The sequence below is a fragment of the Pyrus communis genome, chromosome 8, assembly GCF_963583255.1.
Source record: "Pyrus communis chromosome 8, drPyrComm1.1, whole genome shotgun sequence".
In the NCBI taxonomy this organism is placed as follows: domain Eukaryota; kingdom Viridiplantae; phylum Streptophyta; class Magnoliopsida; order Rosales; family Rosaceae; genus Pyrus; species Pyrus communis.
Window position 1 is genome coordinate 14,254,145 of NC_084810.1, and position 16,348 is coordinate 14,270,492.

General features: G+C 36.7%; 1 protein-coding gene across 1 annotated transcript; it reads right to left on the bottom strand.

Moving 5' to 3' along the window:
* Nucleotides 1–5,784: 5,784 nt before the first annotated feature.
* LOC137741344 (uncharacterized) lies at nt 5,785–7,329 on the bottom strand. The gene is made up of 2 exons (XM_068481069.1): nt 7,163–7,329; nt 5,785–6,427 (listed from the first exon to the last, which is right to left on the bottom strand). Exons 1-2 carry the CDS (start codon nt 7,290–7,292, stop codon nt 6,027–6,029), a joined length of 531 nt encoding a protein of 176 aa, XP_068337170.1. The 5' UTR covers nt 7,293–7,329; the 3' UTR covers nt 5,785–6,026.
* Between the last annotated feature and the right edge of the window lie 9,019 nt (nt 7,330–16,348).

Sequence of the window (16,348 nt, forward strand, 5' to 3'; positions counted from 1 at the left end):
AAGTCGAATTACTATAGAGTCTGATCCATGAAATTAGGGGTGGGCAAACGGGTCCTGGGCACGCGGGTAAGGGTAGGTATTAGCAGTTCAGGGTGGGTACGAGGCGGGTCCTAATTTTAAAAAAGAGAAACGGGGCGGGGCGGGCCTTTGAAATTTTAGGTTTGGGCCGGTTCCAAAAGTATAGAAAAACGGGTACCCGGACTGGCCCGTTTGCAAGAATACCCTTGTGTTGGGTACCGTCTCCCAGGCCCACTTCTTATTGTTCCTCCTCACGACAGTTCTCAATCTCGAGAACTCTCCACACACACGCACCCCACTTCCCCGTGTTTCCCCCTCATCCAATCTCTCGAACCTTCTCCCTCATTCCTTTTCTTTGTTTCTCCCCCTATCTCTGCAACTCTCCTTCCCAGAGCACAGACACACCCCACCCACACCTACACCCTACCGAGAAATGATATGCTGCCGCCGCTCTCCTCCCTTACCAACTCCTCTGTCTCCTCCTCCGATCTCGATACCGAGGTAACTCATTTCCCACATTTCTTCCAATTTTGTCAATTTCTTAATTTTGATTTACAAAATTTGTGAAATTTTACATCGCAGGTTTGGCTTCTGGCATTCCTTGTCTGGGATGAAAATGGTTTTGGTTGGCGGGTACTGCTTGAGTCCTCCAGCTGCAGGATCTCCACTCGGTTTAGGTACTGCTTGAGGACGTTCTAGTACATGGCGTAGATGTGCCCCACCAACTCTGCCGCCACATTGCCGAAGCCCTTGTACTCCATCCACTCTCAGATTTGTTTCTGGGTTTTGCGTTTTGAGTTGAATCTAGCTCTGTTTGATCTTTAATTACAATCACATTTATACAGATATAGATATTAGATATATAGATATAGATAATGTAATTTTTTGTTGAATTGGTGTTGTGAGTGATTGGTTTGAAGAAAAAAAGATGGAAATTGAAAGTTCACCCTACTTCTGTCGAACTTGGTAGTTGATGGACTCGGTGAGCTCATCTTTTTGCTCTTCCTTCACAGCAGTAGCCATTGGAAGAGAACTCTGAGGAGTAAGACCCCTCACCATCCCAACGAGCTCGTCAGGAGAGCTAAAGAAGAAGAGAACAAAACCCATGAGGGTCTTGATGTCGGAGAAGATCTGGAGGATGAGCGGAGGCGATCAAAACCAAGGAAAAAAAAACAGAAAAAAAAAAGTAAGAGGACTCGTGGACCCGTCCCAAACCGTCCAATTTGAAACGGGCCGGGTTAGGTCCGGTTCCAGTGATCAGATTTACAATACTCGGCCCGACCCGTCCCGTTTCCTTTTTAAGCAGGTCTGGTCCAGTCCCTCTAAATTTGGGCCCGGCCCGGCCCGTGCCCACCCCTACTTGGAATGTTATCTTGAAATTTTTGAGATTGCATGTCCTTAACCATTTGGTGCTATATCGCTTAAGTGATGCTTTCTGTGGAACCATGCAATGTTCATACCCACATTCTTGTCCAAGTACATGCACGCCTTGCCAAGAAAAAAGAATACCCTTATTTGTAGCTTGCCTAGAAATCTACCATATCACTGTAGTATCCCACATAAACTCAACCATATTAAACGGGAATGGTTTAGAAAGTCCTTAATAAAATCTCAATATAATTATCATGCTTATAAAAATCAATGATAATATCTTGAAGTAATTAAATTAACTGATTTTTCCATTGTCCAATGGAAAAAAAAAAATGGCCGGGCTAGGAGCGTGCTAAATTGAGTCCAAACATTACACTACTGGTTGAGACTAGGACTCAATTCGGCCAAAAATATGAATTTAGTCTCAAACACATCCAGAGTAAGATACGCAAGGAAAAGCGTTCGTGTGTGTGCAACACATGATGAGTTTTGCTTGATTGATATCCATTCGAAAAGTGTAGCTTAGGTGGTAAATTGATAAGATATTAACCAAAAAATGAAACTGAAATTCACTGATTTTAAAAATGGTTGATTGTACAATTTGAGTGATATTTGTACATACATCTAATAATCCTGGAGGTGTTTGTTCAATATTTTGTTCTTTTATGATTTGTCTTCCATAAGCACAAAAATGAAACTTGCCGTTGCCATATCATTCATCTGACAACAAACGTAACCATCATTCAAACAATATTTAAATTGATGCAATCTTGAAGCTCCAACTGTAAATTGCTTCACTAACGCAGAGGTTGGTTTTTTTTTTTTTTTTTTTTTTTTTTTTTTTTTTTTTGAACAAACGATATTATTTACTCTAAGGGGAGATGGGTGGGCTTAGCCTCACAATGTACTAGCAATAATGTGGTTCAAACTCACCTTTGGCGAGAATCGAACCCAAGACTTCTCATTTACAAGTGAAGAAGAATACCACTGAACTGTAGTACTAAGTGGCATCAATGACGTAGTTTTATACATAGCTACAACACCAACTCAGATAATCATCTAAAAGGTTCAAGGATCATATCCCTACAAGATGGATATCATCCAAGAGCGTGATTTTGTGTACAAGATGGAACCAATAACAATTTATGCCATTAATGTATACTTTTAAACTTAACTCTGCCTGTGTAAGTTTATCTTACATTGCCGGTCCTAAGCCCGGATGAAGGAGGAAAGGGAGGGCGTCAGGTAGTCAATATCCGGCACTCCTATCTTATGTCTAATCCTTATGATAATGAATCCTGAACAAAATTGGTGCATTGTGTGGCTTGAGCACAGTGATAAGTGAGCAAGGGTCGCTATATCTCCATTGGCACTTGGATGCAGAGTTAAATGAGTAAAGGGACCATATAAACTTCTTTTTGAAAGACTCCACTCAAAGTTGTTTGGAAACATCTGCTCCTATCAACTTTACACATGACATGCAAAAGAAGTACTTTGACCTTATTAGACAGGGGAGGGTGAAGAAGCTAGGACAGGAGGGTATAGTTCAAGAGAGTAGAATGCATTTAGGAAAGTGGAATATAGGAACCTTAATGGGAAAATCTATGAAAATAGTGGAAGTTATGGTGAGGATAAGGATAAGTATTGTGTTCCTCTAAGAAACTAAGTGGGTTGGTCTTAAGGCAAAGGATCTCAAACTCAGGTTTTAAACTTTGGTATCCAAGCACAAATAGAGCAAGAAATGATGTTGGCATCATCGTGGACAAGACCTTGACACAAGATGTTATAGATGTCAAGAGGGTAGGAGATAGAATTATGGCAATCAAGATTGTAATAGGCCAAGAACACATCAATGTGATTAGTGCGTACGCACCTCAAGTAGGGTCGGATACGAGTTTAAAGGAGAAATTTTGGAAAGACCTTGGAGACTTGGTGCAAGGAATCGCTTAGATGGAGAAGGTCTTTATATGAGGAGATTTAAATGGACATGTGGGCAAGGAGACATGCAACTATGAAGGTTTTCATGGTGGCCATGGTTTTGGGGAGAAAAACATGTGATCACCTACAAGAGTGGGTAGTCAAAAATACAAATAGATTTTCTTCTAATGAGGAAGAGGGATCATATAACTTGTAAGGATTGCAAAGTTATACAGAGAGAGAGCTTGGCTAATCAGCATCATTTGTTGGTGATGGATGTACATATCCAAAGAGAGAAAAAAAGAAAAAGACCTTGAAGTGCCCAAGGACTAGACGGTGGAATCTAAAAGGAGAAAAACAAGCCATTTTCAAAGAGAAAGTAATCACCCAATAAGTTTAGGATAGAGAGGGGGAAGCTAGCCAAATGTGGGATTCCATGGCTAGTAGTATCCAAAAAGTAGCAAAATGGGTATTAGGAGAGCCCTCCACACCAAAAGGAATCTTGGTGGTGGAAGAAGGAGGTACAAACAAACGTTAAGGCTAAGAAGGAATGTTGTAAAGCCTTATACAAGGATAAGACCGAAGCAAACGGTGAAAGGTATATAATAGCGAAGAAAGAGGAGAAGAAAGCTATGAGAGAAGCTAATCTAGCAACTTTTGATGATATGTATGAGTGACTAGATACCAAATAAGGAGAGTTGGATATCTATAAACTAGCTAGAGCAAGAGAAAAGAAGACAAAGGACCTAAACCAAGTGAGGTGCATCAAGGATGAGAATGGAAAAGTTTTCGCTACAGAGAATGCGGTCAAAGATAGATGGAGAGGTTATTTTCATAATCTTTTCAATGAAGGACATGAAAAAAGTAATTCTTTGGGGGAGTTGAGTAACTCAGAAGAGTGTAGAAACTACTCCCTTTACCGCTAAATCAGGAAGAAAGAAGTGGTTGTAGCTTTGAAAAAGATGAAGCATAGAAAAGCAGTGGCCTAGATGATATGCTGATCGAAGTGTGGAAAGTCTTGGGAGAGACAGGTATAGCATGGCTCATATACCTTTTCAATAGGATTTTGAAAACAAAGAAGATGCCAAATGAGTGGCAAAAGAGCACTTTGGTGCCTATCTACAAGAATAAGGGCGACGTACAAAATTGCATCAACTATAGGGGTATTAAGTTAATGAGTCATACAATGTAGCTCTGGGAGAGAGTAATTGAGTATAGACTGAGGCAAGAGACACAGGTCTCGGACAATCAATTCAGGTTCATGCTAAGGCGCTCAACCATGGAGGCAATCTATCTTTTACGAAGATTGATGAAAAGATATAGAGATATGAAAAAGGATTTGCACATGGTCTTTATAGATTTGGAAAAAGTGTACGATAGGGTCCTAAGAGACATTCTTTGGAGGATTTGAGAGCTAGAGAAAGGAGTACGAGTAGCATATATCCAAGCTATAAAGGATATGTATGATGGAGTAAGGACTACCATAAGAACTCATGAAGGACAAACCGAAAGCTTCCCCATAACCGTAGGGTTACATCAAGGCTCATCTTTAAGCCCTTACCATTTTTGTATTTGTAACGAATGAGTTAACAAGACAGATTGAAGATGATATTTCTTGGTATATGTTTTCCGCAGACAATATAGTGTTGATAGATGAAAGTCATGAAGGAGTAAATGCGAAGCGTAATCTTTGGACAAAAGTGTTGGAATCTAAAGGTTTTCGCCTAAGTCGGTCAAAGACAGAGTGTATGAAGTGCAAGTTCAGTGTAAACGGAAGCTCAAATGAGTTAGGGGTGAGGATTGGAGATCATGAAGTTCCAAAGAGCGACTGCTTTTGCTATCTAGGATCTATCTTGCAAAAGAATGGAGAGTAGAATGGAGACTTCAACCATAGAATACAAGCTGGATGGATGAAGTGGAAGAGTGCATCCAGCGTGTTGTGTGACCATCGTATGCCACTGAAGCTCAAGGGAAAATTTTATAGGACGACAATAAGGTCGGCAATACTTTATGGCACGGAATGTTGGGCGGTGAAGCATCAACACGTACATAAACTTGGTGTAGCGGAGATGAGAATGCTCCGTTGGATGTGTGAGCACACGAGAAAGGATAAGATTAGGAATTACGATATTCGAGGTAAAGTAGGAGTGGCTGAAATTGAAGGAAAGAAGAGAGAAAATTGGTTACGGTGGTTTGGACGTGTGAAACAAAGACCTATTGACGCTCCAGTTAGAAGATGCAATTATGGGACAGAGGTTTAGGGCTAAATGGGTAGAGGAAAACCTAGAAGGACTTTGGAAGAGACTCTAAAAAAAGACTTAGAGTACTTGGATCTAACGGAGGACGTGATACATAACTGAGGGTAATGGCATTCTAGGATTCATATAGCCGATCCCACTTAGTGAGAAAATGCTTTGTTGTTGTTGTTGTTGTAATGTATACATTTAAACTTATAGTGAAGAAAATAACAATCTGCTAGAAAATACTGAGAATGCAGTAATATTACTTGTTTAATATTGGTAAATCAACCTTAATCTGAGTGCTTAATACATTGTACCTCCTAGGTTTACATCCCAGAAAGGAAAAAAAAACAAATAAATAAAAACGCACACTAAAACACTCGCCACATGCTATAGTGGAGACAAGAAAATAAATAAAATTAAACCATAATATAGAATTCTGCAGCTTAATTATAACGTGCTTCTTCACACCCAAAATACTTAAGGTATCCCAATGATGGGGATGAAGGGAACATAATAGCTTGAGGGTGGCAACCCCCACCCTGGTGGTAGAGGCACATCAACAGTCTTGGATGAACCAAACTTGTTCATGGCTTTACAGGCTGCATCCTTGATGTTCAAAGGGCATGATGTAGAGAAACCAAGAGGAGTTGAAGTGGTGTAAGAGTTGGAGTCTTGGGTCTTGACAATCTCAGATGCCAAGAATTTCCTGGAGGCATAGAGCTGATCTGGTCCTCCAAGAATCCTGGCGAGGCAATTCATAGCTTCTGGAGTTTTAGGGTTGTTGTTTGATGGGAGCTTTGCTTCAAAAGAGCCATCCTTTTCTGTTATTGCCATTGCCAACTTCTTTACTTTGTCACACTTCACCAAAACCTTGATTTCTGAAACATATAACACACGAAGTAAAATAAGAATTTGTCTACTTTTAAAAATGGGCAATTTGAAAAATTGGAAGAAATTAGCCAGTTAATACTACAGTCTAATGGATAATCATTTCCATTTGTTAAGTGAAAAATCTTAAGTTTGATTTCCGTTAATAACGAATTTGGTACTAATTTATTAAGCTAACCTATTTTGGCTTAACCCAAATCGTACTCCCAAGCGTAAATATATTCTCAATAAATCAAATAATATAAAACCACTTTTTAGTGTAAATTTATTTATTTATAGATCTAGCCATAATTATACCCTTTAGTACATAAATTTGGTTTGACCCTTATAAATGATAAGTTTGACTTCTAATTTATTATGGCTGACCTATTATTGTGTGACTTAATCCAAATTAAGTACCCTTAGTGTAAAATATGTGATTGTACACAAAAATAAAATAAATAATTAAATAAGGTCCCCTGGAGTAATACTCAATCCTTCTAAAGAAGTACTCGAACTCTCTCAAGCAATGATTGGACTCCGTTAAGTAGTGTTACTCAAACCCCTAGAGTGGTTAGAATTCTAAAAGTCTAGAAAAATGTACTAAGAATTCCACCTTTGGAACAGTTAATAGGGTTTCTTAACTTCAAGTTTAAGTTAGGACAAAAATGAAAAAAAAAAAAACAAAACAAAACAAAAAAAAAAACAAAAAAACAAATATAGAGAATAACATTAACAAATCGGACCTGAGAAATCATAGTTTTGATGGCAATCAAAGCAAGTGACCTTGGCCTTCAGAACTTGGCATGTGGAGGTCTCAACATTTGCAAGAACCAAAGCAAAGAGAAGTGCCGGGAGAATCCAGGAAAGCGCCATTGAAGTAATCTAATCACTCACTCACTTGCTTACAGAAACACTGGCAAACTGAATTAATTTAAAGAAATGGTAAGCGTATAGAAGCTTATAAATAGATGAGGAGGGGTCATACTAAATAAATGGCCTCAGTGGGTGAGTTTAGTAGTTGGTTCTGTCGTGAAGGGCTTTTAATTTTGCTTGTCCAAAATTTATTGGCACGTGAATTTCTGTTGCATTATAGTCTTCTGATAAACAGGTGTATTGATTATGACGGTGGAGGCTAGGACTGATACTTTGGAAGGTTAAGTAATGTTGGTATTCAATCCTTACAGAAATTTTGGTGGAGGATGCTGAATATCCGGCTTCGTTTGCCAGAAATTTACAACTTCCAATTACATGGTTTTATTCCTAATTACACCGAATTTTTAGAGGATAAATTTTTTTTTACTTTTCCTGAATGAGTAGGTGGTTAAATTGAAGGCAATATCGGTGTTGAACCATTGGCCCGTCTCTATAACTTTAACTTGGACATCATGGCACATGTACACATTATTTAATATATATAAATATACAGGCCTTTTATGCAAAGAGATTCTCATTTTGTGAAAAAAAAAATAACGATTAGGTGTGAGGCCCACTCCATGTCAAATTTCAACGATCCGAACAATTTATTTTGTAAGTCTCGATTCATATATCGTCCTTACAAAAATTCAATTCAATCCGAAACCATTTGCCTATTTAATTATCAAGATCAAATTTTATTGTTTCTTATATAACAAAGTATTCATTCATTTCTTTGAATCTAATTAGATGTCTTAAATATTTCCAATTCGGCTATATTTTGTAAGGATGATCTATGAGGTACAACTTAAAAAATAGACGCTTCGGATCATTAAAGTTGGTGTGGACCCACAACTAATTCTAATTTTTATAAAAAAATGAAAATCTCTTCCTTTAAAAGCTTATATATATATATATATATATATATATATATATATATATATATATATATATATATATATATATATGCATATTACAAACAATATTTACTATTCTAAGTTAAGAGGAACGGGGTAAAGGTTTGAATAGACCTAGTTCACTGGAACAATTCATCACCGGCATTTTGGTACGAAATACCATGGTACATGTAGATTTTGTCCTGCTTCAATTTCTAACCAAAGTTTGCGTCTTCCCTTCAAATATCACCAATAGAAGCTCATTTGAGCATAATGTCATTTCTTTTGGGGTCAATTATATATAACTTTATTAAAACAATTACAAAGAAACGAAATATAGCCAGACACAGACCCCAAAAGAGGTAGGAATTTTCAGAGCACCCTACTTTTTTCGTCTTCTTCTAAATTTTAGTTAAATTAGAATGATGTTATTTTAGTTTACGTTTTATTTTTGTCCTTTTTTTCTCAAGCGCAAAAATTAAAAGTGAAAAAAATAATAATAATTGTCAAATGGACTCTTAATTGTAAGTCAAGCACAAAATAATAGATGGAGAGGAAGATGCAGGGTCTATTTGAACTTGGTTTTTTTCTCATTCGAGAATTAGAGTAATTTCTAAGCATATAATCTTTGTCGCTCACTTATATTAAACCACAAAATTAAACATGGTGAATTATCAATATTATTTTTGTTATTATTATTATTAGTTCATATTAAACATCAAAACATGGTCTTGTTAGGGTTTTTATCACAAATGGTCCTTGAAATTGACCTTCACCATCAAGATGGTCCCTGAAATTGAAAATCAATTAATGTAGTCCTTAAAAATAGGTGTCGCAAATCAATATGGTTCTTCCGTCACAATTTTGTTAAAAATTTTGTTAAGTGCCGATGTGGCACATAAATGTGCCCCACAAGATTTATGGATTTTTATCACAAATAGTCCCTGAAATTGACCCACACTATCAAGATGGTCCATAAAATTGAAAATCGATGAATGTAATCCTTGAAATAGGTGTCACAAATCAATATTATCATTCTGCTACAATTCTGTAAAAAATTTTGTTATGTACTGATGTGGGTTTAATAATTAATTAAAAAAGTTGTCTATATACCTTTTTGCACAGTGGAATTTTTTTTTTCTTATAGTAGGGCCTACTTCGAAGAGAGATCTCTTCTATAAATTCTCAAAGACACAAGGCTTAACTAAGGCCTAAGATGGGGGTTTGAAATAGTTTTCAACCAACAATAGACGTACCTCGGTTATAACCTCATTATCTCAAGGTTGACCTCACTGTTCTTTGAGTCACCAAACCACCAAGGCAGCTCCGAACAAGCTCTCCAAGATTAAGGTTGTGAGGATGTTGATCGCCTAAATGTTAACGGTGATATCTCATAAGTCGTTGCCAATCAGCCAAGTCCTCACCAAAGGTAATCTTGATCCAAGTTCAATTAGGTGAACGGTGTTGAAGTGTGTAGGGATGGGTATATTGAGATTTTTTTTTAAGAAGACAGCGAAGGAGGTAGAGGAATGTGGACTAAGACTGGAGGTGATTGTAGGACTGAGTTTTTGGGTTGACATTGTTTTATTAACTAGTAAATTATTAAACCTATTTGTAATTTTTTTATATTTAATTAGACTTGTGTGACCCATTTATGTGTCACATCAGCACATAACATAATTTTTGATAGAATTGTAATGGAAAAACTACATTGATTTGGGACACTTAAGGGACTACATTGATCGATTTTCAATTCCAGGAACCATTTTGATGTAGCGGGTCAATTTCAATGACCATTTTGATGTCGTGGGTCATTTCAAGGACCATTTGGGAGAAAAAAAGGACTTATAGGACCCACTTATCTACCATATCAGCACTTAATAGAATTTTTAACAGAATTGTAACGGAAAGACCACATTGATTTGCGACACCTATTTTCAAGGACTACATTGATTGATTTTCAATTTTAGAGACCATCTTGATGGTGAGGGTCAATTTCAGGGACCATTTGTGATAAAATCCCTTCTTGTTATTATTATTACTATCCACTTGAGTTTTCTGATGTAGTAGCTAGAATCTGTTCTCATGAGTCAAATTTTTTTGTATTTATTGTAATATTCTAATTCTTGTTGCAATTCTAATTAGGTTAGGAATGTGATTGTGCATTTATTGTAATATTCTAATTCTTGTTGCAATTCTAATTAGGTTAGGAATGTGATAATGGGGTGAGATAATACACCTTAGAATTCACCAAATTCTCTCTCTTGCTTGTCGCGCCCCTCTTTCTCCCACCCTATAAATCCTCATGATGCATGAATCCTCATTATATTATTTCATAATTTTACTATTGTAAACACAAAAATTCTATGATGAATGGAGCGAGAACACGTGTACAAAGTAGATTGGTATTGATGAATTTGTAGTGTTACAATCTCTATTTACAATTTTCCTTTAATTCAGTCTTCAAATTTGATGTAGATGCATAGGTTGTTGATCCAAGGGTAGCGATGACTTGATCTCGAACGACCGATTGAAGGATTGTTTCAAGTTTTGAACTTGAAACAATGCGTGGATAGTTTTTACCTCTAGGTTTATGTATGACATGCGGCAAAGGTGATGTTGATGTGACATTTTATTGATTCAAGGGTCTTGGCAACTTGATCTTGAATCGAACGTCGTTACAAGTTTTAAGCTTGCAACAAAGTCTTGAAGGAATTGGCACCAGTGCTTGTTGATTCTTCAAGGGAATGCTTCGGCTTTGGTCGAAAGAAAGCTTCGACTTTGGTTGTACATTATTTGAAGAGAGCTTTGGCAGCATATTAGTCTTTAAAGATTTGGCAGAGGTTCTCCTTTTGTGAGAATTTTGGCCCTTCAATGTAGAAATTGTCGACCTTTATGCTTGTCTGAGGACCTTGTATATATAGACTTCTCAAATCTTGCCTTTGGATGGATTTGGCTTTGATTTGTGTCTTGATTCATCCATGGGAGAATTTAGGCATGTTTTGTGTCTTAATTTCAGCTATTTTCCCTTGCTTGGCCAAAATCTATAGGGTTTTCATGCCTATTTTGCGAGCTATCTTCAATTCTTGCTTGTTTTGTTAAGATGCTTTAGTTTTCTTTCCGATTTTGGGAGCAATTTTGGCCCCTTGCCGATTTTAAGGAGATTTCTTCCCCTTTGCCGTATTTTAGGAATGCTTTTGAGCTTCCTTTGCTTGATTTGTGCCACATGTCATTGATAACTTGTCCATTTGTGAAGAGTCATATGCCACGTGGAGCTTTGTGACGTATCATTTGCATGCAACGAAATTTACATGTCTATAAATGCCCCCACTTCAAGAAGTGTTGTAGGCATGTGCTTGTCACATGTAGAAAACATGTTTTGAAGTCCTACAATGTGAATGTTCTAGCTCAAGGATCATCGAGACTTGATCTTGAATTAGTTTGCTTCTTCAAAGGCTGTAGAGGCGTATTTCTTGAACGAAACATTTGTTCAAGGGCCGTTGAGGCGTATTTCTTGAATTGAAATGATGAATTTTGTCAAGGGCCGTTAAGGCGTATTTCTTGGATGAAACATTTCTTCAAGGGCCGTTGGGGCTTGGTCTTGAATGAAATGAAAAATTTCTTCAAGGGCCGTAGAGGCTTAATCTTGATGAAATGGAAATTTTCTTCAATGGCCGTAGAGGCTTAATTTTGAATGAAATGAAAATTTAATTTAAGGGCTGTAGAGGCTTAATCTTGAATGAAAATTTTTAAAATGCATAATTCGGCACATACTTATTGTGCATAATGATTTTCCATAATTTTTTGACAAAAAAACATTTGGTGTACTTTGATGCTTGGATTTTTTCCTTGTGGGTGTGGAAAAAATGCTTTTTCCTTCCTTAAGTAGGAGCCTCCTTCAATTTTGGCAATGAGGCTGATTTCCTTCAAGGATTTGGAAAAACTTTGGTGATTTCCTTCAAGGTTTTGGAAAGCTTTAATGCTTGTCTTTAGGTAAGTAGGATTTTCATTTTTTTTTTTCCTTTCCCTTTTCAACAAATTTTCCCTTTATTGCCGTGCATAAGCATTGCCTTTTTTGCTTGGAATTTGTTTCCTTCTTGTAGCTGGAATGTGCTTCCTTCTTTTGATTTTCCTTTTGCTATTTGGTATGTATTTGTCTTATATCATTAGAAAGCAATTGATCCTTATTTATAAGACAATTGGGTGTGTGTCTTGTCATAGACCACCCTTGCCGTGCACTGCCTCTGTGCTTGCTGCTGCTTAGTGCCTTGGGTTTTGCTGCTTGGTGCTTGTTGCAGTGCGTTACTTTTTACCGTATGGTGCTGTGCAACAGACTGCAGCAAGGTTACACTGTGTAGTGCCTTTTGGTTGTAGTTTCCCTTGGTGGTGATGTTGCTGTGCAGTGCAAGAAACTGCTTGAGTAATCGCTGCGGGATTGTGTAGCATTTTGGTTTTCTTTGCTACTGTAGCATGCTTTGAATGACCGTCTTGTAACTCCTTTTTTTGCCGTGCTGCTCAAGCTTTATGGCTGATTTCTTTTCGTCATTGTGACTTTGTCTCACATGTCTTTTGCTTTAGTGAAGTAATTGTTTTTTCTTCTTGCCACCCTACTCTTATGCTTATGTTTCCTTATTTGTATTGTTGTAACCATGGTATTTTTCAAGTGCTTTAAGAGCAATACCATCACCATTCTTGAGAAGGAAGGCGATTTGCAAGATAAGGGAACGATGTTAAAGCTTTGTGCGCCATTGACTGGCCTTAAGGCGCTTGTTCTTCTTGCGAAAGACAACTCGACGCATATCAAGTCATGGTCTTCTAAAGTACCTTGGGAGGTGATAGATTTTGGTTGATCAAATATGAAGAAGAAGGCGTGTACATTGAGGATTCTTATCTTAAATATTTTGCACCATGTTCATGACAATCCCCCGACTTTGTTTGAGCTTCTTGGTGATCGCATCCGTAGCGAAGCTATGACTTGGAATAGCACCTTGTTGACTATTGGAGAAGTTGTCTTTGCTGAGTTTTACTAAGAGTGGCTTGAAGATGTCTTTGCCAATCCAAAGATATGCTTACTAATGTGGGCCTTTATCATGCCGTATATGCATCTTTGCTTAGTTATGATCGTCATCCTTCCATCCTTCGTGCATTCTTTTAGCATTGGTGTTTTGCGACCAACACACTTCACATGACTTAAGGGGAGATGTTGATTTCACTTTGGGATCTCCACAAGATAGGAGGTGTCACGCCCCAAAAACGGGCACATAATAGTGCCACGCTCTATATGTAACACAATACTATAGTGTTAAAATCCAACACTATAGCACTACATTCCTAATAGAACGTAAGGCCATTTGAGGGGAATAAAATAATATATTTTTAAGCAGTACGGAAGTGGAAATCATTTTGGTAAAACGAAGGATAAAAGGGTATCTGAATTTGGATAATTTCTTTTTGTCATTAAAGACGAAGTTTACAATTTACAACAAAACCAACTCTTAGGTATGATTTGGAAAGTACAAATCGCTAAGTTTGGCTACAAAAGATTCCTTCAAGACGGAGGGAATCAAGCATATGTACAAACAAAAACTTGTGGAAAGTCAATGAGCGACTAAGAAGTTGACAAGTAACAAACAACGCTTGTCCCGACTTTATTCCAGATCGTCTATTTGCAAGTGCACCGGTCCTATAATAAAGTAAGGGTGAGCATCACAAACGTTCATCACTCCCCCTCAGCGAATCCACCCGAGCTATGTTTGAAAATAGTATACGACACTACATATACTATAGGAAAATGATTGATGCATAACAAAAGCTTTAGTTTCGAAAATAAATTGTATACTCACACAATTTCCTTTTAAAAAGAAAATAAGGATCCCAATAAATTGCTACATGCCTGGTGACCGGTCCAATGACCAACTACCCTTTTACCTGGACCAACTCTGAACAAATATACTTATGGTAAGGTGTAGCGAGAGTGTCCTTTAATGCTCTACCTTTAGATATCCTAGTACATCTCTAGAAAGGTAGCGGTAGTAATCCTTTCATGGTAGCCCCTCTAGAGGTTTAGGGGATTGAAACCCAAGGCGGTCGCTATGCCCCCTTCACTCTCAAGTCATCACTTTAATTTGTAGCATAAAACAATCATACATATCATGATATAAAACAAAATCATTTTTCCTCATGGTTTTATCACAGAGTTTGGATGAGGTTTGAAATCGGACTGAGATGATAATCGATGATGCCTTTGCATATATAGTAGCTATTAATATCATGCTAAGCAATGACATTGAACTACATTCTGCTAATGAATGTTGACATAGAAAAGATTTTTCAAACTGAAAACAAGTAATCCAGGTCGAACTCAATTCATTTGCGAAACACAATGTGTTTGGCCCTGTAGCTCTAACACCTCCACATGTGAAGCCAGTTGGCTACAAGTGGGTTTCCATAATGGACATAACGTTTGACTACTTATCAATTTGGTAGTTTTAAAAAAAAATGAATATGCAGCTCATGGACATGGTAACTCTGTACCTCTATGGGGATTTTGATACGGAAATCTACATGAAAGTTCTAGAAAGACTTACACTGACTGGTTCAAATAGTTCTAGACCACGAAACACCTTCTTTATTTGATTGAAAATATCACTATACAAATTGAAATAATCCGGCTGATCTCTTCACGAAGTGATTACGAAACTTTACTTTTTAGAAGCTCGTCCAAGGAATCAATATGCATAAGTTATCTGATATGTATTGCTTGTAGTTCTTATTTTTGAAAGTTTGTCAAACACAGGGGAATCCAAAAGTATACTCACTTGATTTAAAATACTCCTTTTAACTACGATTAGGAGCAATTTTTCTCACTTGATGTTTGGTACCTAACTACGTTTTAACGAGGCACCCATCCTGGGTTGGCCATACATGTGTTAGGTTTTTCTATTTTCGTCTTGTAGGTGTTTAGATTTGACATTATGCATTCTCTCACGTTTCTCCTTAGTCTAGGGTTTTTCTCCTATACCAGATTTTACCATAGCGAGATTTTATGAGTTTTACTACCAATGAATCCTTCTATTAATTTGAGACTTACATTCTTGCTTGCTATGCCAACGATGACTCCATCAACTGAACTTACTTCACCACCTAAGACCTGATGCGACATTTTGTTTGAGTATTTACACACTTAAGGGGGAATGTTGCAATCTTAATTAAGTTAGAAATGTGATTGTATAAATCCTAGGAAGTCCTTATGGAATCATATACCTTCTCATACCTGAAAAGTCAAAGTATGGGATTCCCACTAGACTTGGCAATTTTTTACAAGACACATAAATGAAACGAAAATAATAGGTTTCGAGTCAACACAATAACTAATCGGGTCATTATCGGACCACATTATAAGAACCTGTTAATAACGGGTCCTTAACAGGTTTACACAACATGCAGGTAACCCATTTTGACATGTTAAGAAAAAAGTTATTTTGATGATTTTAATTTTTTAAACTACTAAAAAACTTACTATGAAATACAATAGCCATAGTTTATATGTATAATTGTATATTAAATATGTATTATTGTAACATTATTCTATATAAATTTAAATAATTTAAGTTTTATTTATTTATTTTTATAGTATACTATAGGCAAAGAGTGAGATTAAAAATTATAAAACACATTAAAAATAAAAATGTCAAGTAATTTAAAAATACCCAACACATTAAAAGATTATAATAATTAATTTACAAGTACGAAAATTGTGAAAAAATATATAAGCACTCGTGATTGCATCCTCTACGCTTTGAGGATGGGTACTTCATCGTTTGAATTTTTAAAACCATAAATCCTCATGAATAGTATTTTTAAGGGAGTTAAAAATAAATAAAATTCATAATCATTAATGTACAAGTTTGAAAAAAAAAATATATAAATAAAATACATATAAACGCTCGTGATTGCATCCTCTATCCTTAGACGATGGTTACATGGTCATTTATATTTTTAAAACCCTCCAATTCTGATGAAACAAAACTCCCATCCCATTTTACTTCTCATGCACCTTTTTAATTTTCGGTCGTCAGATCGGATGAATTGAAGAAGATCAATGAACATAAATTATCAAGG